Source organism: Lagenorhynchus albirostris, chromosome 10 (assembly GCF_949774975.1).
Source record: "Lagenorhynchus albirostris chromosome 10, mLagAlb1.1, whole genome shotgun sequence".
NCBI lineage: Eukaryota > Metazoa > Chordata > Mammalia > Artiodactyla > Delphinidae > Lagenorhynchus > Lagenorhynchus albirostris.
Genome location: NC_083104.1, coordinates 11,663,443 through 11,690,935, shown reverse-complemented (window position 1 = coordinate 11,690,935; position 27,493 = coordinate 11,663,443). Strand labels below are relative to the sequence as shown.

Sequence of the window (27,493 nt, the reverse complement as noted above, 5' to 3'; positions counted from 1 at the left end):
GCCTTGGCGGGAGGTGGGAGGCCAGCTGGTGAGGCAGATCAGCCTTGGTTTGACAGGACAGCTACCCCGAGGCGGAGGACGAGGAGACTGGTGTGCAAGCGAGTTACGTAAAAGGGTGTTGTGTTTGGCAGCCAAGTCAGAAATGAGTCACTCGGGAGCGGTGTTTTCTGACCTCGGGTTTTATCCATGTGGGAGAAGAGCACGGCCAGCAGTGGAGTCAGGAGACTGCTTTCTCCCCAGCCTGGGGGGTGTGGGAGCCGTTGCCATGACAATAAGAGGAAGGCTGGTGGCCCCGCCCCCTGTGCCCTTTGGCTGAAGCCACCAGGGGTCTGGACGGCGAAGCTGCCCAGCGTGGTTCAGGGAGGGCTGCAGGCGCTGCCAGTTGGCCCTCCTTGGAGAACGGGTAGCGTGGGGTCAGGGACTTCGGGGGACACTGCCCAGAAGGGCAGGCGTGGCAGGGGAGGGAGCTTGGCCTCTAGAGTGGAAGCACCTGGGCTACAATTCCGGCCCTGCCCCTGCCATCGCGGTGACCTTGGACTTTCTCAGGATGCTCTGAAAGTCAGTTTTCTCATCTGTAAACCACGAGTTAGGAAGCCTGAGTCCCTTCCTTATGCAGTTATTGAGAGGATGAAACAGGGTCACATGGAGGAGGGGGGGTACAGGGCGTGGCTGCAGGAATGAGCTGCTGCCCTGGGGCTGGTTTGATGGAGGGACGAAGGCCTCCAGCCCTGCCTCTCACCTCCCACCCCAGGGCTCAGGGAAAGTCCTTGACCCCCCACGCCAGCTCCTGCCTGGGGAGCAGGACGGTGTCCATCCCACCTCACAGGGCTCCTGGGATGGTCGGACAGGGTGATTCACCCCGAAAGTGCCTCACTCGGTGCCCAGGTCACAGAAGGATCTCAAAACGAGGTGGTGATTTTTTGTGTTAACACAGTCTTTATTATTTAAAAATGAGCTTTGTTTTCTTCCATTTGTTCTCCGTCAAAAATCCAACTTCTGATAATTTGCTTCTGTCTAGTGGTTGATGATCCAGTGGGCCTGGGGGGCGTGCTGTCGTATGTTGTTTTCACACACTGTTCACCTAAGTCCCTCTCACTCTTTCTGTATTTGAGCTAACATCAGAGGTCCAGGAGGGTGGGAGGCTTCATTGCTTCGGGTACTGGTTTTTTATGCTGCCGGACATTCTGGGCGAAGCAGAAAGCAACAGGCAGTCCAGTTACCTGCTCCCTGACCCAGGACTTTTTCTTTCCTTCTCTGTATTATTATTTTTATTCTTACTTTTTGGTCTAAGTCATCCTTGGACATAGGCCCTTCCTCTCCATCCCCAGGAAACTGGTGTGTCACTGAACAAGAGTCTTTTAGGATTATGGGTCTAGACCAAGGTTTTGCAGTGAAGACTCAAAATCCAAAAGTAGTTCCCATTGTTGGGAACATAAGACTTGAATGAACGCCCCCAGCTGTCCAAGTGATGGGAGCCCTGGATGAGGCACGGACCTACTGCAGTTGAGGACAGAACATGACTGCAAAGGTGGTCAGCGTGTTCTTTGTCACTTGGGTTTGAGAAGCACAGTCCTGTTGCGGTGGTCCGAGGGGAAGATGTGCCCACCGGCTCGTGCCTGTAGAGGACCTGGAGACCCAATGTTACTTTTCTTCTTTCCTGAGTAGCAGAGCCAACACTGTAGGCAGAAGTGGACGGTTCCATACATGTGCTCTTCTGGCCTTCCCTAACAGGACTGCGGTCGTTAGGGAGTTGGGGGGAGATCTTTGGATACAAAGTGTTCATCTTCTTGCTTCCTAGAAAACCCATAAGCAGGAATTAGTTTCTAAGAAGAGATATCTTCAGAGGAAACCTCGGGTTTTCCATGATCTCCAAAATTTGACTGAGGAACAAAAAAAAATGTCAGAGAAGACTGGAAAATTGTTGTCACTATGCCTTCATTGTATCCTATTAAATCCACAAGTCTAGATGGTCCTTCTTTCTTTCTCTTCCTTCAGCTCTAGCAAGAGGTCCGTGTTCTTCCTAACTTTCCTTAGTGACTTCTGAGGATGGAGTGCCTCTTATGAACTTCTAAGCTGACCCAAGATTCTCCTCTGTTGGCTTATGATACCTTGGTCCAGGGATTGGCAAACTATGGCCAGTGGGTCGAATCCAGCCCGACGCCTGCTTTTGTAAATAAAGTTTTACTGGAACACAGCCAGCCTTACAATAACCTTTAGTGTTGCCTTTGGCTGTTCTCACGCTGCTGGGGCAGAGCTGAGGGGTTGTACCGCAGACCGAACGGCCGGCAAATCCTAGAATATTTACCATTTGGACCTTTATGGAAAACCTCTGCCAGCCCCTGTGTTTGTTGAATCTTTGCTGTCGAGATAGGAAGCGGCTTAAGGAAAAGAACCGAGTCTTAATCCCTCTGTTCTGTCTTCTTCACCCCCGGTAGAGAGCAGTGATAGGTTTGTGGTAAATATTCACCAGATGACTAATACCCTGAGTCCCCTGAGAGTCTGGCCACTTACTCAGCTTATAAATGGAAATTCAGGGAGCGAGAGGCCTCTACTTTTTCTTTCCTTTCTTGATTGGAGGGCTGATCTCCCCTTTCCCTTTACTGCCTCTGCGGGAATGTATTCCATCGCCCTGCTTAGCACTTTTTAACGCAGATTTGGAAGGCAGCCTCGGGCAGCTCCTTCCCGAGGGGATCTGTATACACGGCTCAGGAGTCCAGAGTTTTCATCTGGAAGCCTTGTCTGACCGTCCACCCCAGGGTGCCACACTTTACGTCCGTCACTTCCTGATGGCCTGACGCTGTGCTATTTCTGTGCTTCCTCTGGAGGTTTTCCTCGTGGTGAACAAGGGACTCCTTGGCACACATACAGTTCACCTTCAAATATGTGAGATGCTGGCGCCTGGTCTCCAGCCTATTTGTCATCTTTTTCTCCAAGCTCCCTGGGTGACCTCACCCATCCCCATGGTTCCCAGCTACCATTTATGCCAACAGCTCCTGGCCCTACCTCTGTGATCATCTCCAGATTTCTGCGCAGATCCCTGTTGGGCATCTCCACCTGCGTTAACTCTCAGTTCACGCGACCCCAGGCGTGCCCATCACCTCCAGTCCTCCACCGCATTGGCCTTCTTGTGTTCTGTATCTAGGTCAGTGGACTTCCCACCGCCACCTGTGCAGTCACCCGAGCTGGAAACCTTGATGTCATCAACTCCTCCCTCTTGATTTTCATCAGGAACTCATTCTGCGTCTCCTCTACCTCCCAGTATTCTAATAGTCAGGACTTAGTTCAGACTTGTAATGAGCCAGACAGTTGACACCTGGAGGCTACATGACATGCCTAAAGTGACCCGGCTGGGGCTGGGGGAGCTGGGGTTGGAAACGAGGCGCCCTGGCTTCAGAATTCCTGCCCCTGACCAGCATCCTATACCATCTGCCAGAACGGGCCATCTGAGTTCTGAGCCTGAGATGGGCTCTTCAAGGCCTCCCTGCCTCCGGACATTTCTCTCTTCCATACTGCTGTCAGTGATGCCCACCCCACCCCGCCCCGCCAGATGAAGGCCGGACCACCTCATTCCCTGTCCTAACAGCCTTCCGCGGAAGATCAAATCCACTGCCCTGTTGCTGCGATCCACTGGTGCCCACGTGCCTGGCCCTGCCTGGGTTCCCACGCTCACCCCCGCGTTCATTGTCCTGTGGCTGCAACCTGCTCGTTTGCCCGGCCCTGGCCATGTACTCAGATGCCTCTGCTCCGTGTGGGACGTGCCGCTTTCCCTTTGCCTGGCACGCTCCCTGAGCTCTGTTTAAATTGCCTCCTGCTCTGGAAACTTGTTGATCCCCTGAGGCAGAAGTAGTGGTCTCTTTGTCTGGGCAGTTCATTGACTCAGCAATCATCACTCTTGAAATGGAGGCTCATTGTAAGACCCAAGGAGGCAGAGATCAAGTCTGTCTTCACCCCCAGGCTCCCCAGAGAAGTCTCTGCATGTGTTGGATGAAGGGAAGTCAATCTGTACGTAGCAAATACACGTAGAGAATCCTGCTCTGTAGGGCTCCTCTGGGGATTAAATGAGATAATATATGGAAAGCACACAGCAGCTCAGAATGGTGCCTAATATGTAGTCATTGCTCACAGTTTCTTTTTGGTTGTATGTCTTCCTCTCCTCCCCCCACCCAAGAGTGTAATTTCTCCCAGGGTCAAGCCTCAGTCTTGCTTCCCAGCACCTGGACCATGGTGGGTGCTCAATAAATGTTCCCTGAATGAATCAAAGTCTGGACCGTATGTCGCCACCATGTTACGTTCGTCATCTTGTTCTTTTCCCAATATAAACATGAGGATGTGAAATGTGTTGTGAACGGTTATCACAATTTTAAAGAGGCACTTTCTTTAGGTGAGAGAAGGAGTTAAGTTTATCTGAACCCAAGGGAAATATATAATGTCAATTTGGAGGAATCTCCTTGTGATGCCAGAGATTCTCGATGGAGCTCTTCCTTCTTCTTTTCTTCTTTATAGTAACTATAGTTGGTGGTAATAATGATGAGTACCAGAGTCTGAACGCTCACGTGCCAGGAGCGAGGCTTGGTGCTTTCTCTGCACCATCTCATTTACTCTGCGTGGTGGTCCTGTGTGGGCAGGTACCGCCTGGACCCCTTTCTGCTCAGCGGGAAATAGGGGATCTGAGAGGTCAAGTTGCTTGCTTAGTGTCACAGAGCTAGCTGGTAGTTGTATCAGGGTTTGTTTCAACCCCACGTTCCCCAGGGAAGTCTCTGCATGTGTTGGGTAAAGGTAACTCGATCTCTACGTAATGAATAAATACAGAGAAGAGCCTGAGCTCTCAGCCCCTCTGCAGAATGTGTGGCTTCTCTCTCTTTGTTCTTCTTTTTGTTAGTGGGCTCATTGTGGAGGGCAGTCTGCCTTCCAGAGAAGTCCTGAGATGGCTTGTGTGTCTTTGCTTTGGTTACATCACCGGCCTGTGCATGACAGAGAAGAGAACCACGAAAGACTTTACCTTTCAGGCTGGGCATCTCATTTGCCAAATAAAAGTTATATGTGCCACACATGCTGCTTCCCCTCTAGCGGGTTCCAGGGTCTCAGGTCCATGAAAGTTAATGGGAAGGAAGGTCTCTTGCATAACTTCCTCTCCGTGGAGACAGAGGGCAGCTCATTGAATTAGGGCTCTTAAGAAAAGTTAGATTATATTGCTACAAGTTTTGATTTTCACTTGCATCTAAAGGAGCATATGTACTTCGGTGTAATGTGAGGCTTATTAGAGCTCATCTTTTGCCCATTTTGCATGAGGAAGCTCCATGCCCTGGATTCTCCCCATATTCGAGTCTTGGGCAGGTTGAAGAATGTTTATGTGTTGCAGAAGGAAAAGGAAAGGACTTGTTGCCTTTATAAAGTGCCCATTGCAGGGCAGGCACAGCGCGTGGTGCTGCTGTGTACTTGATCTGGGCGAGGTAGGATAACCCCAATTCTGGATAAGAAAACTGAGTCCCAAAAGATCGAGGGAGGTCTTACGCAAAGTCACCCACTTAGCAGAGCTGAGATTCGGTACCCGGGTCTATCTCCCTCAAAAACCTCTTGACTTTCTACCGTGCTGGACAGCCTTGAAGTTGCATGGGTCCAATGCCAGGGAGTTAATCAGTGCCCTACATCCACTGTGGTGGCTTTGCATCTTCCTCGTCATTGTTGGGAGCGGGTAGGCAGCGCTAGTTATTTGATCTGAGAAGCAAGTGGTCACTGCTTGGTCATGCAGTGAATTCTCTAAGTCAACTTAGGAACCACACGATGGAAGCACGCCCAGTTTTATAATAAGGTATGAGTTTTTCTGTAGTTGCCACTGGTGTCCTTTCTCTGGTCAGAGGTGAACTTGTCCCTAACACAGGAGAGGCTCGTGCTTAGTTACGTTTCTCTTAGTTTTCTGGAATCCATGTTGGGGGGGAGTGGAGGGGCAGGAGAGTGAAAGCTGGGGTGCATTGCAGATGGCTGCGGCAAACCCCTCTACTGTTCGCAGTTAGTGGCTGCATGTGTGAGTCGTATGCCTGTCTTATATTTACAAGAGGAAATATCCCGTTTAATTTTCTTTTCGCACCAAGAGCCCAAGTGTTCAGAGAACATGGTGTTTTAACACTCCCTCGGTTATCAGCTGCGGAGCGGAGGTTGTATATTGTCACATACAGTTTTCTGAGTGTATTTCTACATTGTTACCTGGCAACATTGCCACGTCGGGACAGGAAGATGTATTGGTTCCTACCAGATCTGCGCTGTTTATATTATAGAAGGTCGATGGTGTTTTCATCACAGGAATTTAGAAGAGGAGAAGGCTTGGGCTAATAGGGCTCAGTTGAGAGATGAGCTGATGTGCTGACCTAGGACCAGGGGTTCAGTGGTGGATGGTGGCTCTTGCCCTGCCTGGATGGCTGCCTTGTTGTGCTGTTGACCACCTCCCAGTTCTGATGAGAAGGGAAATCCCATGGTAGGGATGATAGCCACAGCATCCCTTATTGGGGTCACCCTCTGAGCTGCTTATATCCCTATGGGGTCTTCTGTTTAGCGGATAGGCTGCGTTAAAGGCCCTGTGGTTCAGAATTTGCGTGCCTAGTGGGGCCTCGGGCCATCATAGCACCCATGCCCTGTGTGATTAACCCCATCCCTTGAAGAGATTTGTGTTCAAAACCCTTGCATCATGGGTTTGAAAGTCCTCTCGGTTGAAGCCACACGTTCAAAGACTCAGAAAATGCTTACTGAGACCAAGGGCATTGAATTCTGCAGCACCTGTAACATTTCTTGAAAAATGCTTGAGAGAGAAAAGTTCCCATGGTAACAGTTTTTTGAAAGAGTCTTGTGGCATCACTAGGTTAGACAAGATAGCAGAGTAATGGGGGTTCAGCAGCACAGCTTGTAAGCACACGCTCCTTTAAAGCTACTTCCCGGTGAAGATGTCAGAACCAGAGTCTGTCCAGGAGCCCCGGCAGCGCTGGAGACTCTGACCGGGTTGGGGTAGATCTCAGGGCCTCCCGTTGGCGTTTCCCTCTGCACTTCTCACCTCTGTTGGCCTCCCGAAGGAGGAGGCCTATTTTTTTTTTTTTTTTTTTTTTTTTTTTTTTTTTGCGGTACACGGGCCTCTCACTGTTGTGGCCTCTCCCGTTGCGGAGCACAGGCTCCGGACACGCAGGCTCAGTGGCCACGGCTCACGGGCCCAGCCGCTCCGCGGCATGCGGGACCCTCCCGGACCGGGGCACGAACCCGCGTCCCCTGCACCGGCAGGCGGACTCCCAACGACTGCGCCACCAGGGAAGCCCTCCACTGGACTCTTACTGTCTTGCCTGTTGAGAAAGAAAAAGACAACGGAATCTTCCTGGAGGTATTTAGAAACCATCAGTTGGCTTTAAATGTATGTATTTTGAGTGCTCTGACCTCCTTTGAAAACCCAAGTCATGTATTTGGTTTCACACGGTTCTCTGCTCTTGGGTGTTAATACAACTCCTGGCATCATCAGAAATGTCCTCGGAGGACGCCACAGGATTCCTTAAAGTTTTATTCTACAGCAAGTAGATTTTTTTTTTTTTTAATACCTGAGCAGGACTTGATCCTGTGGGTTCCGAGCTTGGGTGATCCTCCTGAGTGTCCTTAATGTGGAAATCTATAGCCTCCTCTTTAAACTTTAAGATGATCCCTAACTGGCTTAAAGTCCTCAACCCGCAGGCTGAAGAAAACGCTGCAGAAAAAAAAACAAGGTCATGCTGCATTTTTTTTGGTAAGCACAGGAATCAACAAAGAGATGTTATATAACTTCTATTTATATCCTCCTTGCTCACTATCTGCAGGCAGACAAGAGTCGCTGAGAAGGGATTTAATGAGCTCTCCGGGTTTGCTCACCTTCCTGAGCTGGTAGGAACCAGCTTGTTCTCAAGTGCGTCAGCAAAGAATCTGGCTGTGGGTGGGCGGCCAGGGTAGGTGGACAGACTTGTTGCCATGGTGTTCTTTAATTCCCCTGTCTCTCAGCCATCTCGCTCCCCCTTCCCTGACTCCTTCTTCTCCCCACCTTTTCTTTCCTTTCTTTTTTTCCCTCCAATCTATCAGCTTGCTTGTTTCTCACGCCTAGCTCAGTATTCTTGGAGCTGTCTCCAGAAACAGAATATTTTCCTTTTCCCCCTAAGAGTTCCCCAGTGTGTAGCTCTAAGACATCAGAAGGGTTTCGGCTGAGGTGTCTTTCCTCCCGCCCTCACCTATTTCTTTTCCTAGGATAATTTTCTTTATTACCAGCCCCTTCATTATAGGGACCTGTCCTGGGAGTCTTCAAGCTCATCCGATAGAAGCTTACCCTTTGCTCTCGGGTTGCCCCTGAGCTAGATGGATTCCACTGCCCGTTGGACAGACCATCGCTCTGCCCCAGAGAAGGAGGGCTGTTGGCATTTCCATAATCCTCCTTGTGCTCTTGCCCTGGGTGGGGTGACAGCTCTTATCTCATCTAGCACATTATAAGGTGGAACCACATGAAAACAAAGGAAGGCGTTTGTCCCACAGTGATCATTCCTGGAGCTTGGGCAACTTCTGTTACCTGAAGGCTGCAGGTCGGGATTACTCAGCCTGCACTAAAAAAAGTGACTGTGGCATCCAGTTCTCAGCAGGGAAGCAGAAGTGCCCTCCTGAGAAGCCCGGTGGCAGATCCGGGGGTGTCCACCTGCACCCTGGCTGCTCTGATGGCTTTGCCTCGTCGGTCACATTCCCACCAGAGCAGAGACATTTAAAAGACGTGAGTTAGGGAGGTTATAATGAAATGTTCTTCGAAAAGAATAAGTAGTTCCCGTGAGGATAGGCTTAAAAAAAACAAAGCCGAAACCCACCCCTGCCTTGCCCAAGAGTTGTGCAATTCTTAATAGCAGTAGCCTGTTTGAATAATCAAAGGCGAGCTGACTTCCCCTTAGTAACTTCTGTCAGAGCCATCTGCATAAAATATCCCCAGATTCCAGACCAAGAAGGCAACTTTATTTCCCCCCCCCCCCCCCCCCCCCCCCCCGTTCTGAGTAACTGGAGGGACTTCCCCTTTGGAACTTTTCCAGTCGAGCTAACTTCATGGTTGAGAATACTTTCTCATTAGAAACTGTCAGCGGCTAGAGTCCTGCCGTGGGGGCCTTAAAGACGTGTCACTCACAAGCCTGGACCCTGCGCACTGAGAACCTAAGTGACATTCACAGCTGGCCTCGGCACCTCTGCCATGACCCTCCTTCTTACTGAGAAATCTATGCCCACGTGCATTTCCTGAGTCCTCTAAGTTCCTCTGTGCAAGTGTCAGAGCCTCTCTTGATGTTTCTCCCAGTTACCTTTGCCTGGGTTTTAAATTTGTCATCAAGATGTCCTAGATGCCAAAGAGGAGAGTCCTGTAAACCATCTGATATCTTCAAGCCACTCGTTTCCCTTTGAAATCAGGACTTAAAAACTTAGATTGCTGTTGGAGGAGGAGGGTGCTTCAGTTGCCCTCACCATACGGTGTTTGAAAAATGTGTTTTCATTAGCCTCCTTGCAACACAAGCCCCGAGCTTGTAGTTATCAAGTCAGGGGTGTGAGCCAGGTTCTGAGATGGAAGGGCTACGAATGATTGTCCTTCCCGCCCCACCTTAATAATGCAAGTGTCAGCCAGGCCAGAGTAGTTAACAGTGAACTAGTTGGATTAGGATCCCCAGCCAGCCTGAGCCCATCGCAGAGACCTGGGCACAACCCTGATAAGCCTCTGAGAGGTGAGAACGCCACATCAGCCTCCTTCAGCTGGCCTTTGGCGTTCGGCGTTTTTCCCCGCTTGGCAGGATTTTGAGCTTTCACGGACAGGGATCTTCTGGTTATTGAGTTAAACTTCAGCTGCCGTAGATGCAAAGCTGGACTCGATTTAAGTTTTGCAGGATTGCACGTCCTTCAGGACTATTGTGCGTTCATTAAGATAGCAGGTATTGGTGGTGCCCCTGCTGGGTGCCGGGCACTGGATGAGGTGGCCGTGACACAGTCCGGACTGAGATCATAGACGGCCTGCCCTCGAGGAGGTTATAGTCTAGCAGGGGAGATGGATCGTAAGCCAGTTAACAATTAAATAAGGGAGAAGCGTGAAGAGGGAAGAGTGTCATGGAGAGGCCACTTAGGGTGGTCAGAGGAGGCTTCTCCAGGGAGATGCATTTAAGCCCAGACTTAGCAGACGAGAAGAGAACGAGTGGCGTGAAGAGCAGAGGGCAGGAGTGTTCAGACAGACGGGTTGGCAGGAGCTGAAGGAAGCCAGCGTGGTTGGAGCATAGCACTGCGGGGGGGGGGGGGGCGGGGGCAGGGGCGCGGGGCATGAGACCACTGCTCGACCCAGGTACTGAGCTTCTCGTCAGGTGGGAGGCTGAATTAGGTGATCTCCACGGCCCCTGCCAAGCCCTAGTCAGTGCTTCTAAAGGGCACCAAGTTGGCTCGGGCTGTAACCTACTTGGATGCACGTTCCTGATGTCAGAGCCATAATCTATTAAGCAGCACTTACACAGATGAGTGCTGTGTAATTTTATCCGCCATCGCCATCCGTCTGGCCATCTGTACGTTTTACTCTTGGATCCCAAGGATGTTCTCTGCAGCCATATGGGCCCCCTGATGGGCCAGTACCCAGTGAAATGGACCTGCTGGGTTGGGAGGACTGAAAGTCCTGGAGCGTGTCCTTTGGGGTTCAGACCAGGACTGAGACCTGAGAGGTCATCTGATCGAGCAGAGGACAGCGGGTGATGGTGAGCCCTCTGTCAGAAGGCGCTCGCTTTGCTTGATGTTTTGCGTTTGCCAGCAAACGTCCTTGCCCCCGACAGGCCAGGGTATATTTATTTCTTTTTGGATGTTACCCGTCGAGCAGGCGTGTCACAGTTCGGTTTGTTGAGGGTGGGGAAGGAAAAGTATCTGGTACAGAGCACCTACCAGGTGCAGGCCCTGTGCTGGGCTTGCACTGTGTTACCTTCTTGATTCCATCCTCCAGGCCTCTTGGGTAGCACTTCCCCTCCTCCTTCCTCCGTTACAGATGAGGAAACCGAGGCTGCAGGTTAATAAATGCCCTGTGCATACCTGCCCAGGTCCTCAGCCACCCCCGTCCACCTGTTTGTACCTTGCTGAGTGTGCAGGGCGTGGAGCCCTTTCTCTGAACCCCTGCTGCTCTCCGTACAAACACAGAATGGGTGTGCAAAGGATCCTCTTGACGTCGACATAAAGCTCAAGTTGGATGCCCCGGGGAACCTTGGTGACTTTAGGGCGGAAAATGTCCGTCAGTGTTGATTGATTGGCCCTCAGGTACCCAGGATAGAAATAAGACCAAAGAGCGAAGGTCTTATCCTCCGACTCCTGTGTCAGTTCTTTCTTGATAACGCGGATGGAACCCCCAAGTGAAGCGGGAAGGGACAGCAGCCGCGTCGCCCCTGGGCTCTGGGCAGGGGAGCCACCTGAGCCCTCCTTTGCTGATGCCCAGGGTGCGTTTCTTGCTGATGGAGTTTTTGCAGCACCTCTTGCATCGTCCCTTTCAGGTCTCATGATACACACTGGAGGCTCACTGAGAAGGCCTCTGTCCCCCTGTCACAGATCCCACAGCAAGGCTGTGGGCAAGCTGACACGAGACCTGAGAGTGTCACCTGAACCACCAGGAGGCACTTTCGTTAGATCATAGAACCAGTCCTGGAGGGCACCCTTGGAGACTAGTGTGCGTCTCCAGCAGCCCCAGACGTTCACTGATACTGATTTTCTTCTTCTCTGGTTGAGTAGATGCCTGTAGACCGAGATTCCAAAACCTCCCTGAGTACTTGAACAAAAATCATCCCTGAGGTCTAACCAAAGGCTCGTCTGCTTCACAGTGCCTTTCTTTTTTATAAACCTCATGTTGGCTTGAAGAGCAACCACAGTGCCTCCTTGTACTTAAAGAAATTTCCCAAGGAGGTCCCTGCCGCAATCTCCCGTCACTTCAGGCACATTTGGGGTTGCTTCTGTTTCCCATTTTACTGGTCATCATTGTTTTTCTCTGGAGGCTCTTTGTTTTCCTGCCTTTGGTTGGAAGGGACAGACGGCTGTGCCCGTGCACCCCACAATATACGCTGGCCTTTGGCTTCTGTAAGGAGGTTTGAGAATTGAACCCAGAGAAAATTTGGAGTCCCCTTAACTTCTTGTCCCTGGGTCTTCTAGAATGAAGGCTGAGCTGCCTCCCTGAAACCTGTGTGATTTTAGTCTTAAATGTTGCTAGAGATGTTATTGCTGACAGTTCACCTACACACACAGGGGCTTTGTAAGATAACACCTTCAAAAAAATTTTTTTTAGGAAGTACAGTTTGTTGGTTGAGGTGTCATGGATGAGTATGTGAGAAGCTGTCCGTGTTCTGATCCACACGGGAGAGGGGGGACCAGCCTGCCTACCAGATCGGGGAGACTTTCCTGGCCAGTGCTGTTTCCTGTGGGCCCCGGGGGACAGGTAAGGAGAGGTGTTAAGCTCTCAGGTCTCAGAAGAAAAGTGGTTCTTAGGCAACAGGTGGGACTTTGCTGCTTGCTAAAACCAGAATTAACTCACCTTGAAAAGCATCATGAAGATACAGTGCTTTGGTATTGACCTTGGAGCTCAGGCCCTTCCCTGGAGCCCAGTGCCCAGATTAATTTGGTGTTCGTCGTCCTCCAGCCCCTCTCTCAGGCCTTGGGAATCAGCGATGAGCAGACGGTGGCCTCCGTCCAGCCCTGGCAGGGAAGAGGAGATGAAGCATCCTGTTTATGTCTGAGTTATCAAGAGATGGCTCTACAGTTTGGATGAGGGAGGAACTCTTCAGAAAAATGAAGTTGAAATGTCAGTGCCTTTACAACCCATACTTCGTTCACTTCATCACTTCCTTCTTTTCTGTTTAAAGTTTATATTATTTCTGAACTCATTAAAGCTGGCAACATCCTCAGAGACACTGGTGAGCTGAGACTTGCAGATGTTTACTGGTTGAAACCCATCAAACCTTGCTAAAAAAAATGCCCTTAGAGTGAGTGATCATTTATACCAGGGGAGTGTTTGATTCTTAATGCCCTCTTTACTAATTATTAGATTCTTTTCAAATATCATACTTTTCCTGAAGTCAAGAGTAGTTGAAAATATTGGAAAAACAGTTCATGTTGAAAGGCTTGGGCCTGTCCAGGGGGAGGGTCTGACACCATTCTGCCTTGGGTGTATTACACTTTGAGAAGTGGAAGCAATAACATTTGTCTCTGTGTCTAATGGAATCTGAATGGCGTCTATAACTAGTGGAATTCCAGCTGGATTTTTTTTTTAACTTCCTTCATTGTGACAGTTACTGGGAAAGGCTCTTCAGTGTGTTTTTTGCTGTCAATTTACAGGCTGTCTTGACCTACCAGTACGAGCAGGGCTTGTTTATCTTTGGATGTTTTGGGGACACTAGACTTTGGTCATCACATAACACCCGGCACATTAGTCGATCCACCTATCTTACCCGCTAACTGATTTCCTTTGAAAGTGGTATTGATAGATTATACACCCTGCATTTGAGTAGCTTCCCGTAGTAATCAAAGTGCGTTTCACATAGTGTTTCATAACCGCACCCTTGATGGACCCCCTCCATGTGATGCACGCAGGGCAGGTGGTCAGAGTCATGTTTTTCAGATAAGGAACCTAGGGCACAAATCCAGTTAAGCAAGTTGCCCAAGTTCACGTAGCTGGTTATCGAGGAGCAGTGGCTAAACTTCAGGTTCCCAGACTTGCAGTTCTCCAGGCTCCTGTGCCTAAAGCATGTGTGTTTTATCACCTGGTTCCTGGTACATGGTCTTTGGGGTTTGATTGTTGTCATGGGTTTCTAAGAAAGGGACTCAAGACCTACGGTGGTCATTGAGTGACAGTGGTTCGGTGAACAACCTGTAACCCCCAGCCCCGGCAACTAGCAAAAGAGCCTTGCTTGGGAGCCCAGGTTAACAAGAGCATCAGGCCTTGCGGGAAAGTTGGGGCATTCACATGTGTTCCTCCCGTGGCTGTTCTTTCCTGTGAGAAGAGTCTGTGAGACTCTCTGCTGTGCAGCTGAGGGACCTGGGCTGGCAGGTAGGGAGTGCATTATAAAAAGCCAAAAGGTGTTTGGAGTTTGACACACTCTTGCTTAGATGAGAGGTGTTGGACAAAGCAGGGGCGTTGAGAGCACGGGCTGAGGTGTCACACCAGTGGGGCTTGAGTCTTGGGGCACCACCACCACTTCCTAGCTGTATGACTTGGCAAGTTATTTAACCTCTTTGAGTCTCAGTTTCCTCATCTGTGAAGTGGGGATAGTGGTAGCCCCTACCTCATGGGGTAGTTAGAAGGATTAAATGAGATACTGCATACAAAGCACTTAGGTAGGTGGCAAGCAAATCAGAAGGCTTCAGTTATTGTTCACTGTAATTTACAGATCAGGGGTCCCCAGGAAGTGATGGAAGTCTCAGTTAATCACAGGTATAGGAGGAGAACCCCACAAGCTAAGCCCCACACTTGGGTAGCCATTGCTGTCACTCTGTCACCCGCAGAGCCTCTGAACAAGCTGGACAGGAATGGGTTGGTCTGTTTGGAGACATTCCTTCAAGTCCTGGAGACTCCAGGGCCGAGGCCGAGGTCCCCGTGTGCCGGAGGCAGAGTAAAAAGAGAAAAAGTCAGACTCCAGGGAGGAATTTTCATCTGCTCCTGGAAGCACAAGGATTCAGCACTGTTCAGCAGTCACATTTTTCAAATTCTTGCATTTAGCCTGAGAACTTAATTCATTCTGCAGCAGATAAGTGAGCACGCAGAGTGAATGTCATGGGCTGTGTACCAGGCAGTCAGATAGAAAAGCTCATTCTCTGGAGTCTCTGAAGGCTCAGTGTGAGGGTTTCTAGAAGGTGGACTGCTGCCGGGTGAAATGCTTTCCTTTGGGGAAGGATCAAAGTCTCAGAGCTGTCCCAGGAGCGCTGGGGACTGCCCCCCCGTACCGTCCCCTCTCCCGCCAGACCTGCCCTGGATCACATCCACCTCTGCTTCCTGCTGCTGCCACTTCCTTTATCTGAGATGCTCGTAAAGGGCTCCTCCCGTGTCCCTGCAGGTGCAGGCTGGCTGGCTGGCTCTGGGTTCCGAGGTTCCAAGACTGACTGTCTTTGCCCTCCTTCCCCCAAGTCTCTGAATTCTGGGGAAGATGGCTTTTCAATAAGGTGCTCATTCGCTCACCTTCCCTGTTGTGTGTCCGGCGCATGGCGAAGGCCCGTGGCTCCCATCCTTCTCCCCACACCCCATCCTGCACAGTGTGACCTCTTGCACCTAAAGAAAGGAGTCCCCCCACCCCATCCTGCACACTTCCGGCCTGTCGTTTAGAGGAGCTGCCAGTTGTCTGCTGGTCCCTAACTTCGGGCCGCCTCTGGTTTCAGGAGCCGGGTGGACCTGTCATAAATCACGCTCTGTTCCTTTGCAAGGACTTGGCTGGGCACAGAGGGTGGCTGCCAGGCTAATTAAGGGATATCTTGTTATTTTCAAGAGTGATCTGAAAGGGTGGTCTCCTTATTATTTTAAACTAAGACCTCAGTTCTTAAGTCCCCATACAGCTCACGCAGCCCGAGGAGGGCAAACTGTGTCCGCTTGGCAGTTAGCCGAGAGCAGGAATGAAATCCGAGCTGCTTGCTGTGTCAGCCAGCCACCACCGGGCCTGGGCAAAGGGACTGGCTCGAGTAGGCAGGAGACGTGGGCTCTGTGTGGCCTTGAGATGTCTGTTTCCCCCTCTGGGCCTCAGTTTCCTCCTCTGTAAAATGTGTAGGGCTGGACTAAATGGGTAGTTCCCAAACAACGTCCTGTGGAGCCCTGGCGTTGCAAGGAGGAGTTGCAGTGATGTGAGGGGCGTGCTCCCTGCTGTGTTTCAGGCTGAGCAGTTCTGCCTGTATCTCTCTCGTATCCGGGTCCTTACGGAAGGTGGTGTTAGGGGACGGAGGAGAAGCAGGGTTTCCCTGCTGGGGAAAACATCTGGAAGTGTCTGGAATAGAGTGCTTCCGGCTTTAACATTCTGGGATCCGTCTTTTCTGTTTTGTGGGGATTGTTTTTAAGCCTGGCTTACGGTGGCCATACCTGGGTCCCCTCCCACCTCTGTCCCCCAGAGCTTCCATGGAGGTAGCCGCTGCGGGTGGTCACTTTCTTATCTGGCCCGACCCCGGCTTCCTTCCCTGAGGCCACTCCAAACATGGACCTGTTGTCCGTGATGTTGGCATTGACGCTGTGTCTGCCCCCAAACCCACCCTCGTTTTTTCGGAGTTGCCTGCCGATCACTGGGGCTGGTGTTCCGTGTGATCACTAAGAAGGCAGGCGGTGCACAGGGCCTTGAGTGCAGAGGCAGGGAGCGGGCGTGGCTCTGCCACACGTCAGCTGACCTCTCCTGACCCCAGCTCTCCTGTCCATAACGTGATGGATTTATGAATGGTGGTATCTGTCTTGACAATCTCCTAAAACGCTGATGAGACAGCTTATGTGAAGAGGGCTTTGGAATCACATGCGATTTGGAGATAAGCAGAGGGTGAAGAAAGATGGGCCGTGAGGGCGGCAGACGCAGGTCCCTCTGCAGGGGGAGGTGGCCTCTGAGGGTGGCCCCTTGTCTGGACAGCCTTGACGAAGTTCTCTAGCCTTCGGGTAACAAAGCAGTTTTTTTCCCCCTTCTCTTCCTTTTTATTGTGATGTGATTTACATACAATAATATGTAGAGATTTTAAGTGTACACTCTGATCAGATTTGACAAATGTTTATACCTATCGTATTTGTTTTCATTGGCTGCTGTAACGAATTACGAAAATCTTAGTGGCTTGAGACAGCCAGACTTTTTATCTTACAAGTTCGACATGAGTCTTTAACTAGACTAAAATCAAGGTGTCAGCGGGGCTGCATTCCTTTCCGGAGGCTCCGGGGCAGAATCCGTTTCCCGCCTTTCCCACTTTCTAGAGGCCCCTTGGCTATAGCCCCTTCCTCATGTTCAAAGCCAGCAACGCGGAGTGGAGTCCTTCTCACACCATATCACTCTACCCTCCTCTTCTGCTTTTAAGAACCCTTGTGATGACACTAGCCCCTCTGAATAATCCAGCATAATCTCCCTGTTTTAAGGTTAGCAACCTTAATTCCATCTGCAACCTTATTCCCCTTTGCCATGTAAGGTGACATATTCCCAAGTCCCAGGGATTAGGGTCTGGACATCTTTTCAGGGATGGGGGCGTATTATTCTCTCTACCACACCTGTGTGAATTCCACCCCAATCAAGACATTTTCTTCACTCCAGAAAGTTCTCTTGGTTCCCTTTTAGTCACTTCCCATTCACCCGCCCCCCGTTTTGCTTCCTCTTACCTGGGACCAATGTTGCCTGCTCTAGACCAGGTTTATTTGGAAGGCGGTGCTCAAACCTGCTGGGTGGCGTGGAGTGAAAAGTTTGGAGAAGTGCAACAGTCTCTCCATGGCTCTTGGCTCTAGGTTTTGGGGGTGGAGGTTGGGGTGTGATTCACTGAAATACGCCCATGGAGGGAGGTAGACCAGTGCCCATGAAGAGCCTGAGGCGGGTCAGGGCCGAGTCTCCACCTGCTCTGGTCTGAGGTCCCACCCGCTTCTGGGGAAACAGTCCTGAGGAGGGCGCCCCCTTCCCGCCCGCAGGTCCTCCGAGCACATTGTGACGGAAGCAGGTGGAATGAACAGGTCTGTGAGCCATGTTCAGGGCCTGGTCTCACCGAGTCCAGATGACACCAGGCACCAGGGAGGGGCAGCGAGGGTCTCCAGGAGCCCCTGGCCCCGGCCTGCTACACGGCCCCTATGCCTTCCCCCGGCACAGCCCCTGATTGGGGACCGGGGGTCCTTAGTTCCTGCACATGCCTCCGTTTTCACTTCTCCTCCCGTACGAGGTACCAGTGCTTCCCCTCTGGAGCCCAGCTGTCTTCCTTCTAGGGCGTCTGCTGAGCTTCTCAGTTGGGGCCCCTGCAGCCCCGCTGTCACCCCTCCTCGCTGCTCTGCCACTTCCCAGGCCCGTGCCTCTCACAGCGTCCTGGGAAGACGCAGTGTGTCACAGTGTGGGCTTCTCGGGCATGCTCCACACCTGATGCACATTATCTGAAAGACCCAAAAGGGTCTCCTGATCTCAAAAAGGAGTAATAGTAACCACTGCTTCATCAGGGGCTGTGTGTGAGGTGAGACGCACGCAGGTTCACCCCAGGTTCCCGGGACCTCGTCAGGTCAGCTGTTGGGAGTGTTACTGTGATTATCTCGGGTCTTCATAGCCACCCGTGAAGGGTCCACCCTGTTGCCCATTTTGCAGATGAGAAGATTGGGGTTTCAGAGGCGTCGTCCCTTTCTGAGGTGACCCCAGCTAGTGAGCGGTGGAGCTGAAGACCGGTCTTTCTGACAGTTCTCGCCACTTAGCTGCTTGGGTGATGCCTTTGCTGTGGGGTTTTCACATGATACTAATGTCATGGTGGTGTGAAACCAACACACTTAGTGGGCACTGTGCTAAGCACCTGATGCACCCTGGCAGCCCTTCCACATGGGTTCAGAGAGGTTGAGTAATTTGCCCACGGTCACAGAGCCAGTGGATGAGGGACCCCAGCCTTGAACCCGGGAGGTCCAACTGGAAAGCCTGCCCCACTAACCCCTCCGTGAAGAGATGTTTCCTTGCTTCGAAGCACTGGTGGTATCTCTCCTCTTGCTTCTTACTAAGAGGTGTGATGGAGTTGGCCTCTCATTTCAGCGGGATGGCCGGGTGCCTCGGAGCCGAGCCCAAGACTCCCGGAATCACCTCTCCCATCCTCCAGCCCCCATCCTTGCTTGATGTCGCTTTTCTGTGCTTACTCATGTCACCGTACCCCGCTGTCCACTCTATCGTTTTATTGACCACGTTCTGTTTATAAAGCAGCTTCAAATCCTTGAGGGACGGGGACTGTTATAAACAGTGCAAAATAAATATACTGGCCATCGCAGAAACGTATGTAGAAGCCTGTAATCCTCAGTGCCTTGCCTTTCCCTCGTTTTATAAGAGGTGTCCTCGCCCTGACCCTGTCAGGTGACATAGGCTGGGTAAACCAGCTAGACCTGAAGCAGTGCATTTGTAGCAGGTGATGGGTGTGTACTCTTGCGCTCTTCCCGATGACGCATGGCAGGCTTTGGCTCTTTATTTATTTACTTATTAAAGTGCACTTGTTTTCTTGAATGACCGGAGTGTCCAAGGATGCTTTTTCAGTTGCCTCCATGCCATGAGAAGACTTAAGGGGCAGCAACCGAAGTTCATTGCCCCGAGCAGCCGCCTCCTTGTGCAGTCCCCTCCTGACCCCGTGTGGGTGAGATGCTGTGTGACGCCTCTTGGTGGAAAATGGAATCACTGTATTTGGGTGGCTCTAGGTTGAGGTCTTCGTCCCCCGCACACCTCCTCTTGTTTGTCTGCGGAAGCGCTGGCCCTCAAAGAAGTGAACAATTGGAACTTGGTTTCTCACATTAGAGGATATGAGAAATAAGAATCTACAGTGTGGTGGGAATTTATTTCTCCCATGGCCGGATCTGATGGGGGGGGTGTAGCAAGTCAAGAGGAACCATGAAGTGTCGAGTTGTATTCATTCTTTCATCAAATCATTACAGAGCGCCTTGTATGTGCTGGGCCTCTTCTGGGTGTTCTGACGACAGCTGTGAGCCATGTGGGCGAGGCTCCTGCCCTCTTAGAGCTTACACTCTGCCCAAGACAGACAGTTAAGTAGGTGAACAGTAAATACAGGTGTCGTTTCAGGGGCCAGTTGCTATGAAGAATAAAATAGAGCGTGTGAGGATAAACAGCTGGCGTGGCTGCTGTTAGTAGGATGGTCAGGGGTGGTTCTCTGGAGGAGGTGATGTTAATGCTGTGACTGACAGATGAGGGAACCCAGCCATGGGAAGAGCCAGGAGGAACCGGGCAGTGGCGCTGAGTGTCTGCTGCTGTTTGCCAGCACTCTGTGGACTCAGTGGTTAAAAGGCTACTTTAGTGAAAGTCATTAGCGTGACTATTGAATGACTGTGTCTTTTTCCTACCAAGCCGCCAGTTTCATGGGGCGCAGGCCTCGTTTTGCTGAGCATTGTTTCTCCTATAATGGGCGTAATCCCTGACTCATGGCAGGCGCACAGTAAATAGTGGATGGGCGGATGGACAAACGGAATGCCGGTTGAATGGATGGACGAACTAGAAGCCTAAAAAAACCAGAGGGAAGCAAAGGGCAGTGGAGCACACTGAAGGCTCGAGCTTGGTTCCCAGAGTGGGAGTGTTGGAGGCCTCAGTGACACACAGGATGGAGGCAGGCAGTGACTTGTAAACTGGCATTTGGGAGTGGCTGGAAGAGAAAAGACAGAACCAGAGAGCACAAGTAGGAAGGCTGGATCCTGTGCTGTATGTAAGAAACAGCCAGAGGTAAAGAAGAACAGGGAGAGGGAAAAGAAAGGGCACGATCAAGGAGAGCTTGGTGGGCAGATGAGGCAGACATTTGTCAGGGCAGCATATGGGCTAGTGGCTAGAAGAAGGGTCACAGTGACTGAAGTTGCGTGTTGGCAGATGGAAACATGGTGGCTCTCGGGGCGGGGGCAGGCGCTGAATCAAGCGCTGGGTGTGGGGGGGTGAGAGATGGAGCAGTTAAGGGGCTTCATGAGGCTGGCAAGATGTTGCTTTTCTCTGGGATTGCAAGCCTAGGGTCACCTTCTGTAGGGAAGTACCATCTTTCCAAATGGGGGAGGATGTGAAATTGGCAGAAAGCGCCCACTGCGAGAAGCAAATATATTGTTTGGAGCTTTGTTTTATTCCTCTGGAAACTGACCGTATTGTATTTTTATGTAAAGAATTCACAACAGCGTGGTATCTGCAAAGGGGTGAAAAGAGAGTGCTCGCAAATGAAGTTGAGATACCATATTGTGTTTTTATATCAACAGTGTATACTATTGCTTGCAGTGGGTCCAAGAAACAAATGTGTATTCAAGAGGCGAGCTACCTGTTCACTGTTAGCTTTTTCATCTAACCACCCTTTACCTGCCCTTCAAAACCTGATTCGAAAACCACTTTTTTCACGACGATTGTGGGATCACTCCAGCCCGATGTCATCCTTGCCACCTCTGAGCTTCCATGGCATAATCGTCTGTGTAGCTTCTGCAGCACGTTTTGCACACTGAAGCCCTCCTCATGGGCGTGTCATGCTTCTGGTGTGGAGCCCTGTAGGGGCAGGTAGCACATCTTACTCATCCGTATATATTCACAAGGCTCTGCAAAGAGGGGGGCTCACAGAAGTCCTTAAACACATGACTGGCCCTGCAACAATCGCCAAAAATACATTCTGTTTCCATTGTTCGTGGAGTTGATTTATATGTGTGCAGGGGGTTGTGCTTCGTTGGCTGAAATCTGCCCACCACCCCTTAGCATGCTTCCCAAGCCTATATGACTGATTCAGACAAGGACTGGCGGTTTGCTTTAAAGGCTCTGTGTAGAAAACCTCAGGCTGTGGAAGCCAGAGGATGACAGGGCATTGAACGGTGTTTAACCCTGGTCCAAAGTTAGACCGTTTTTGAGGTTTTGTGTCTGGCTCTGATCTCCACGAGGTTTTGGTGTCCTGAGTGGGATTCAGTAACTGGTGTGTCACAGTGTTGAAAAAGCTGTGGGTTTTCCTTGGCAGCACTCCTTTTTCTGCCGGTTGACAGAAGATAAGAAGTCGGAGAAATTCTTCAAGGTCTTCTATGACCGGATGAAGGTGGCCCAGCAAGAAATCAAGGCAACGGTGACCGTGAACACCAGTGACTTGGGAAATAAAAAGAAAGATGATGAGGTAGACAGGGATGCCCCGTCACGGAAAAAAGGTAAATGCTCCCCTGCATGCAGCTCTTCAGTCAGCTGGATTGTAAACATGGGAGGAACCCCTGGTTTTCCTTTAGTTTTTACACGACTTCTAGGCTCCAAACTTTCTGACTGGGGCTTTCAGAAGAAGAAAACCAATCTGGTTGTGATAGAATTCTTCCTGTGTAACCTGAACTGAATTCCTGCTGCTTTGGAGGCTCCTCTTGTTTAATAAACTAACATACGTTCTTCTTTGTCAAACTGAGGGTTTTGTTGGCAGGAAATCCATTAATAATCTTTTCCTGTAATTTCCATTTAATGTTAGAGAAAGTTGTGGAATACGCACTTTTAAATTGGCTGTCGTCTTTTGTCAGCTAATCCTCCCTTGTTTTCTGAAATATTTGAAAGTTCATAAAGCTTTTTATCCATTATCCCCTTTGAAGAGGAGTTATACTGGGGCGTGGGTAGACCCAAAAGCGTTGGAGTCAAATGGCCTTGAATAGGTCTGAGTCTCGTTCTTTTAGCAGCGTTATGTGGCCTCGACCCAGTAGATACCAGTAGCCCACCCCCAACTTAAAATCTCTCCAGACATTGCCTGTCATCCCCTGGGTGGAGATGGGGTCAAAATCATCCCTAGTTGATCACCGCTGGTCTAGAATGGGGATAAAGAGAAGAAAAAGAAGAAAGGCTAACATTTACTGAGGACTTTCTATGAACCAGGCACTGTCCGAAGTCCTTTACATGCGTGACTTCATTTAGAAGTCAAGTGGACGTTGTAAAATCGATAAAATCGTTATCCCCATTTTACAGATGAGGAAACTGAGGCATAGGGATGGTAATTAACTTGTAGGATATGGAGCTAGTAAGGATATGGAGCTAGTAAGTACTAGAGCCGGGATCTGAACCCAGGGAGTCTGGCTACAGCGTCTAATGCTTCCAGCTCTAGTGCCTGGTTACCTTACAGGGTTACTCTGAAGAGTCGATGAGGTAATAAACATGAGGTGCTTAATCACGGTGCCTTGGGGCTTAGTAAAGGGCTCCATCAATTGTTGTATAAGAACAGTAATTACAGTTTGTTTAGCTTATGTTGAGTGTCTCAGGAACATTCTAGAGGAAGACGTCACTGATGTTCTCCCCATTTTACAGATGAGGAAGCTGAGGCCCAGAGTCATAGATATATGAGGTTGACAGAACCTCTACTGCTTTTCCTCTAAACCACAGAGCAAGTGTAGGTGACATGTTAGAGCCACCAGCAAGCTGGAAGGGCTCAACTTACTTTTAATCCTAAGAGGTGAGAGAAGATGGTGGCTTCCTGGAGCGTTTTGCCGACCTTGAGAGACTCTCGGGTGAATTCCAGAACTTAGATCTCTGCACGTCGTCTTTGGTGTGGTGAATAGTGTTCCTGGGATTCGGCAGCACTGACCATCGTACGTTTGCGTTCTAGCCAAAGAGCCCACGACACAGATAACGGAAGAGGCCCGGGATCAGCTTGTGGAGGCCTCTGCCGCCACCAGGAAAGCCTTCACCACCTTCAGAAGGGAGGCCGACCCCGACGATCACTACCAGTCAGGGGAGGGCGCCCAGGCCACGGCAGACAAGACCAAGGATGACCTGGAGATGAGCGCAGTCATCACCATCATGCAGCCCATCCTCCGCTTCCTGCAACTCCTGTGCGAAAACCACAACCGGGACCTACAGGTGAGGGCCGGGGGCTGGGGCGGGGGGGGGGGGGGTCCCAGGTCCTCACAGCTGCCGCCGCTTACTGTGACATCTCAGCTCCTCTCCTTTCAGCCCATCTCTTCGAGCTGAGGACCCTGTATGGTTCTCGATGTCTGGGCACTAGAAGTGTTTCTCTGTCTTGTCGTCCCCACTGTCTCCACAGGGACAGGGACCAGATCTCACGCTCAGCAGTGTAGTTGCCACCTGCTCCACATGTGTTCGTTATGTGTGTGTATGTGCCTGTGTGTGTGTGTGCCTCTGTGTGTATGTGCCTGTGTGTGTGTGTATATGCCTCTGTGTGTGTGTGTATCTGGTAGCCTGCCACCGTTTGATACATAGGTGTACAGGTAAAACTTGAATGGGTGGAGGGGTGGATGATTAAATATACTAGACTTAACAGAATCTGGTGCATAGAATGTTCTAATCAAATATTTCTTGGTTGAATGAATGAAGTGGCTTTCTGGTGTTTTACACAAATGTTCAAAAATATTTGTTGAACTGATTATTCCAGAAATCCTTTGTTCACTTTTTGTTTTGTCGTGGGATAATAACAATGGCCAGGTTTATTGGGCACTTAGATGATCCTGGATGCTAAGTGTTGCCTGTATTATAACACTTGTTATATAGATGAGGAAACCAAGATGCACAAGACCCAGTTGGGGAGTACAGAGCTTGGAACTGAACCCAGGCAGTCTGGTGGGGAGAGGCTGTGCTGTCAACCACCGCATTAAGACAGAGGGCGTTTCCTTCCTTGCAGAGTTTCCCCAACAGCAAAGGCTTTTCAGGAAGGGCCAAGGATGGGTTCCAGAGATACCCTCTTTGTTCTGAGTGGACACAGGTCTGTGGAAGCTGTCTCTGCCCAGGAGAAGCATGCTAGAGCACCGGGGCCTTGGCCTTCTCCTAGTTTTGCTTCTGACTCTTGGGGAAAACACCCCTCTCTGACTAAAACAGATGAGGATGAACAGGAAAAGCGTGTCTGAACTCCTCTAAGGTAGAATGTTTTCTCCTAAAATAAATAAATTGCTGGGGGTAGCTTTATCTGAATTGTGATGGTTTGAAAAGAAAATAATTCTAGTCCGAACACCGCAAGGGGAAGGTGCAGCCTTGAAATATTTGCACAACTGAGTTTACCCACCAGGTGATTTGATGGCCTTTCACGTGTCAGCTGTGGCCAGACCATTCGGTGCCACCAGAGATCGCTAACACTTCAAATCTGCTGCAGAATCTCTGCCTGGATAAGTTGAGTAAGAAATTATATTGTGAAGCAGAAAGACAGAACCATTTAATGGAAGTGGGTGAAGTCTGCAGTATGAGTACTTACTGTGCTGATTTTTATTTTCAATCAAATGGGTCCGAAGAGCCTGGGCTTTGAAAAAGCATCGAGGGGCTTCCCTGGCAGTCCAGTGGATGAGACTCCGTGCTTCCCCTGCAGGGGGCACGGGTTCCACCCCTGGTCAGGGAACTAAGATTCCCACATGCCGCGTGGCACGGCCAAAAAAATAAAAAATGAAATGAAATTTAAAAAAAAAATAGCATTTAGATCCAAGGTCATCAACCAGCCACGTATTTCAAAATGAACGGATTTCCAGCAGCTCCGCTGTCGGCCACGCAGGGACTTCAGGCTCGTTCCCTGCTTTGCTGCCCACTCCTTCCCTCCACTGACATTCCAGCTTCATCCCTGACCACGTCTGAGTGTGGGATCTTGGCTGTGAGTCTGTTTTTCTTGCCTGTTGCTCAAACATTCCTGCTTTGGACATAGAACACGTCGGCCCCTGATGCACTGGCCTGACTTGCGTGGATGCCAAGATCAGTGGGTGGACAAGGCCCTCATGACCCAAAGGGCCGGGGTCCGGTTACTGGCTCGTTGGCTGGCGTTTGTCTGGAGGCGGACTGTGTCTGCTCCACCTAAGCGTATCTACACCGTTCATCACCGGGGAGACAGGCCGAGGGAGTGTGAGCGATGCCCTGGGAAAGCACGCTGTCCCACCAGTAAGGAAACAAAGCCTACAGCTCGACTGCGGTGTCTTTGTGGATGAGGGCCCTACCCTGCTGCTGGGGCGATTTCTAGGCTGAACTTGGTGGCCAGTGCCCTGTATCGTTCCCCTATACCAGTGTTACTGGTTTCCACCAACCTCGGGCTCCAAAGGAAGAGTAGGTGGAGACTATGCATATGTGTGTTGATCTCCTCATCTCGGCGAGTACCCTGCTCTGTGCCCTGCCCTGGGGGTGATGGAGACCGCCCCCCCGCCCCCGACCTTCCCCTCACAGAGCTGCGCATCTAGGACAGGAGCCACTCGGCAAGCTTTGTTCACAGTAGCGGAAACGTGATGGGAAGGACTGTGTTTGAACCATTTTCCGTATGCTTTTGAACCTTCCCCTGAGAGGCTGGCTTTGCCTTTCACCTGGGTTAAGGAATACAGGTCTTGCTCTTTCTCCACTGCAGTCTGTTTAAGCACAGACTCCACTGCAGTCTGTTTAAGAAGTCTTTGATCTCCTTCGTCTACCCATCTTGACTTGGTCCCTGGCCCTCCAAGGAAGACGACAAAAAGAACAGGACTTCTCTAGTCTGGACAAGGTGGGGTAGGTGGTATGTGCTATGGGTGAGCTCTATTCCTCGAGCATAGAAAGAGTTCCCATGGGCCTTTAGCGAGTGGCACGCCTCTGTTTTGGTAGAGAACAAGAGAAAATGGAACTGAGTTAGGAAGGAGACATTCTGGCTAGACATTCTGCAAAGGCCATGAGAAATGGGAGAGGCTTTCAAGAAAGGGCAGCCCACCGTCCTTCCTGGGGAGTCTGCAACATGTCACCTGCTGGCCTTGACGAGTTCCCAAGTCCCCTTTCCTTCATCCAACTTCATCCAGATACTTCAGCCAGTGTTTACGAAGCCCATGGCACAAGCCAGTCCCTGGGCCAGTTGTCGGTCACCAGTGCTGGTGCCCCAATCTCACTGGAGTCAGGATGGAGGGCTTCCTGAAAGAAGTGACTTGAGATGCCATCCTGAAGGAAGAGGAGTTAATCAGGGTGGAGACAGGGAGGGGGGGAGTGACAGGCAGAGGGAATAGTGGGGCTGAAGCCCAGGAGATGAGAGAATGGAGGGTGCTTAAAGAGCAGGAAGAAGTTCATTGCTGCCAGACAGAGGAGCATGGCGGGAGAGATGATGTCCGTGAACAGAAAGGGGCATGACGGGAGTGGCCACATCCCTGAGCAGAGGTGGGGAGGGGCAGGGCGTGGCAGGAATGATGACACAGGAGTTGCAGAGGCAAAGGGGCCTCGAGAGCCATGCTGTGAATTTGAGCCTAGGTTCGCCTGGCTGTCTCCTGCCCTCTCCCTGAATACTCCTCCACTCCACCACTGCATGCTGAGGGGTTCAGCCAGGCCCTCGAACAGGTAGCATCTTCCCCGAGGGGCTGGGGCGAGAAATGGCTGCAGAACCCTCCTCTGGCTTCCTGTGACCCTTAGAAAAATAGTCACCTTACACGAAAGCCCACGTGGTCTCAAATCACCTGTCCTTCCTCCACCTCCACCCGGACCTGAATGACTGTGCAATTTCTAGACTAGTCAGGAAGGCTTGCGCAGAAGGCCCTGAGGTTAACTTGGGGTGGGGGTGAGGGGGGGTTATCTAGAGGATGAGTCGAGCATAAACTTGATTACCAGCTTTTAATCTGGGCATTTATGGATGTTTTGATTACACAAGGAATACATGAATATATTCTATGAAGGTTTAAATGAAAATAAGTGTTTGGTTTAAGAAAACAGTCCCTCTACCCATTCCCACGTCTCTACACAGAGAGAACTGCTGTTGGTTTGGGCTGTATCCTTCCTGTCCTTTTTCTGTATATTTGGATGGAAGCATTGGATACATATTAATCTGCTATTTGCCTTTTTGTTCGTTTAACTTAACAGTATGTCCTAGAGATCTTTCCATATTGGCACGTGTGGACCTACCTCAGTGTTTCCAACTTGTGATATTAAATGATGTTGATACACTA

General features: G+C 50.6%; 1 protein-coding gene and 1 long non-coding RNA gene across 5 annotated transcripts in view; one reads left to right on the top strand and one right to left on the bottom strand.

The window, feature by feature from the left end:
- Positions 1–27,493, top strand: part of ITPR1 (inositol 1,4,5-trisphosphate receptor type 1) — a 318,159-nt gene that overhangs the window by 225,272 nt on the left and 65,394 nt on the right. Inside the window, exons 42-43 of the mRNA XM_060161317.1 lie at positions 21,628–21,808; positions 23,230–23,483. Coding sequence (XP_060017300.1) covers positions 21,628–21,808; positions 23,230–23,483 — 435 coding nt within the window. The remainder of the gene's footprint in view (positions 1–21,627; positions 21,809–23,229; positions 23,484–27,493) is intronic.
- Positions 914–17,440, bottom strand: LOC132526832 (uncharacterized). 4 transcript variants are annotated; one of them, XR_009542713.1, is made up of 4 exons: positions 17,321–17,440; positions 12,542–12,702; positions 7,411–7,711; positions 914–7,319 (listed from the first exon to the last, which is right to left on the bottom strand). It is a non-coding gene; the product is annotated as an uncharacterized LOC132526832 (long non-coding RNA). The 4 variants fall into 4 exon arrangements; XR_009542714.1 differs by having other exon boundaries at positions 7,569–7,711; XR_009542711.1 differs by having other exon boundaries at positions 914–7,711.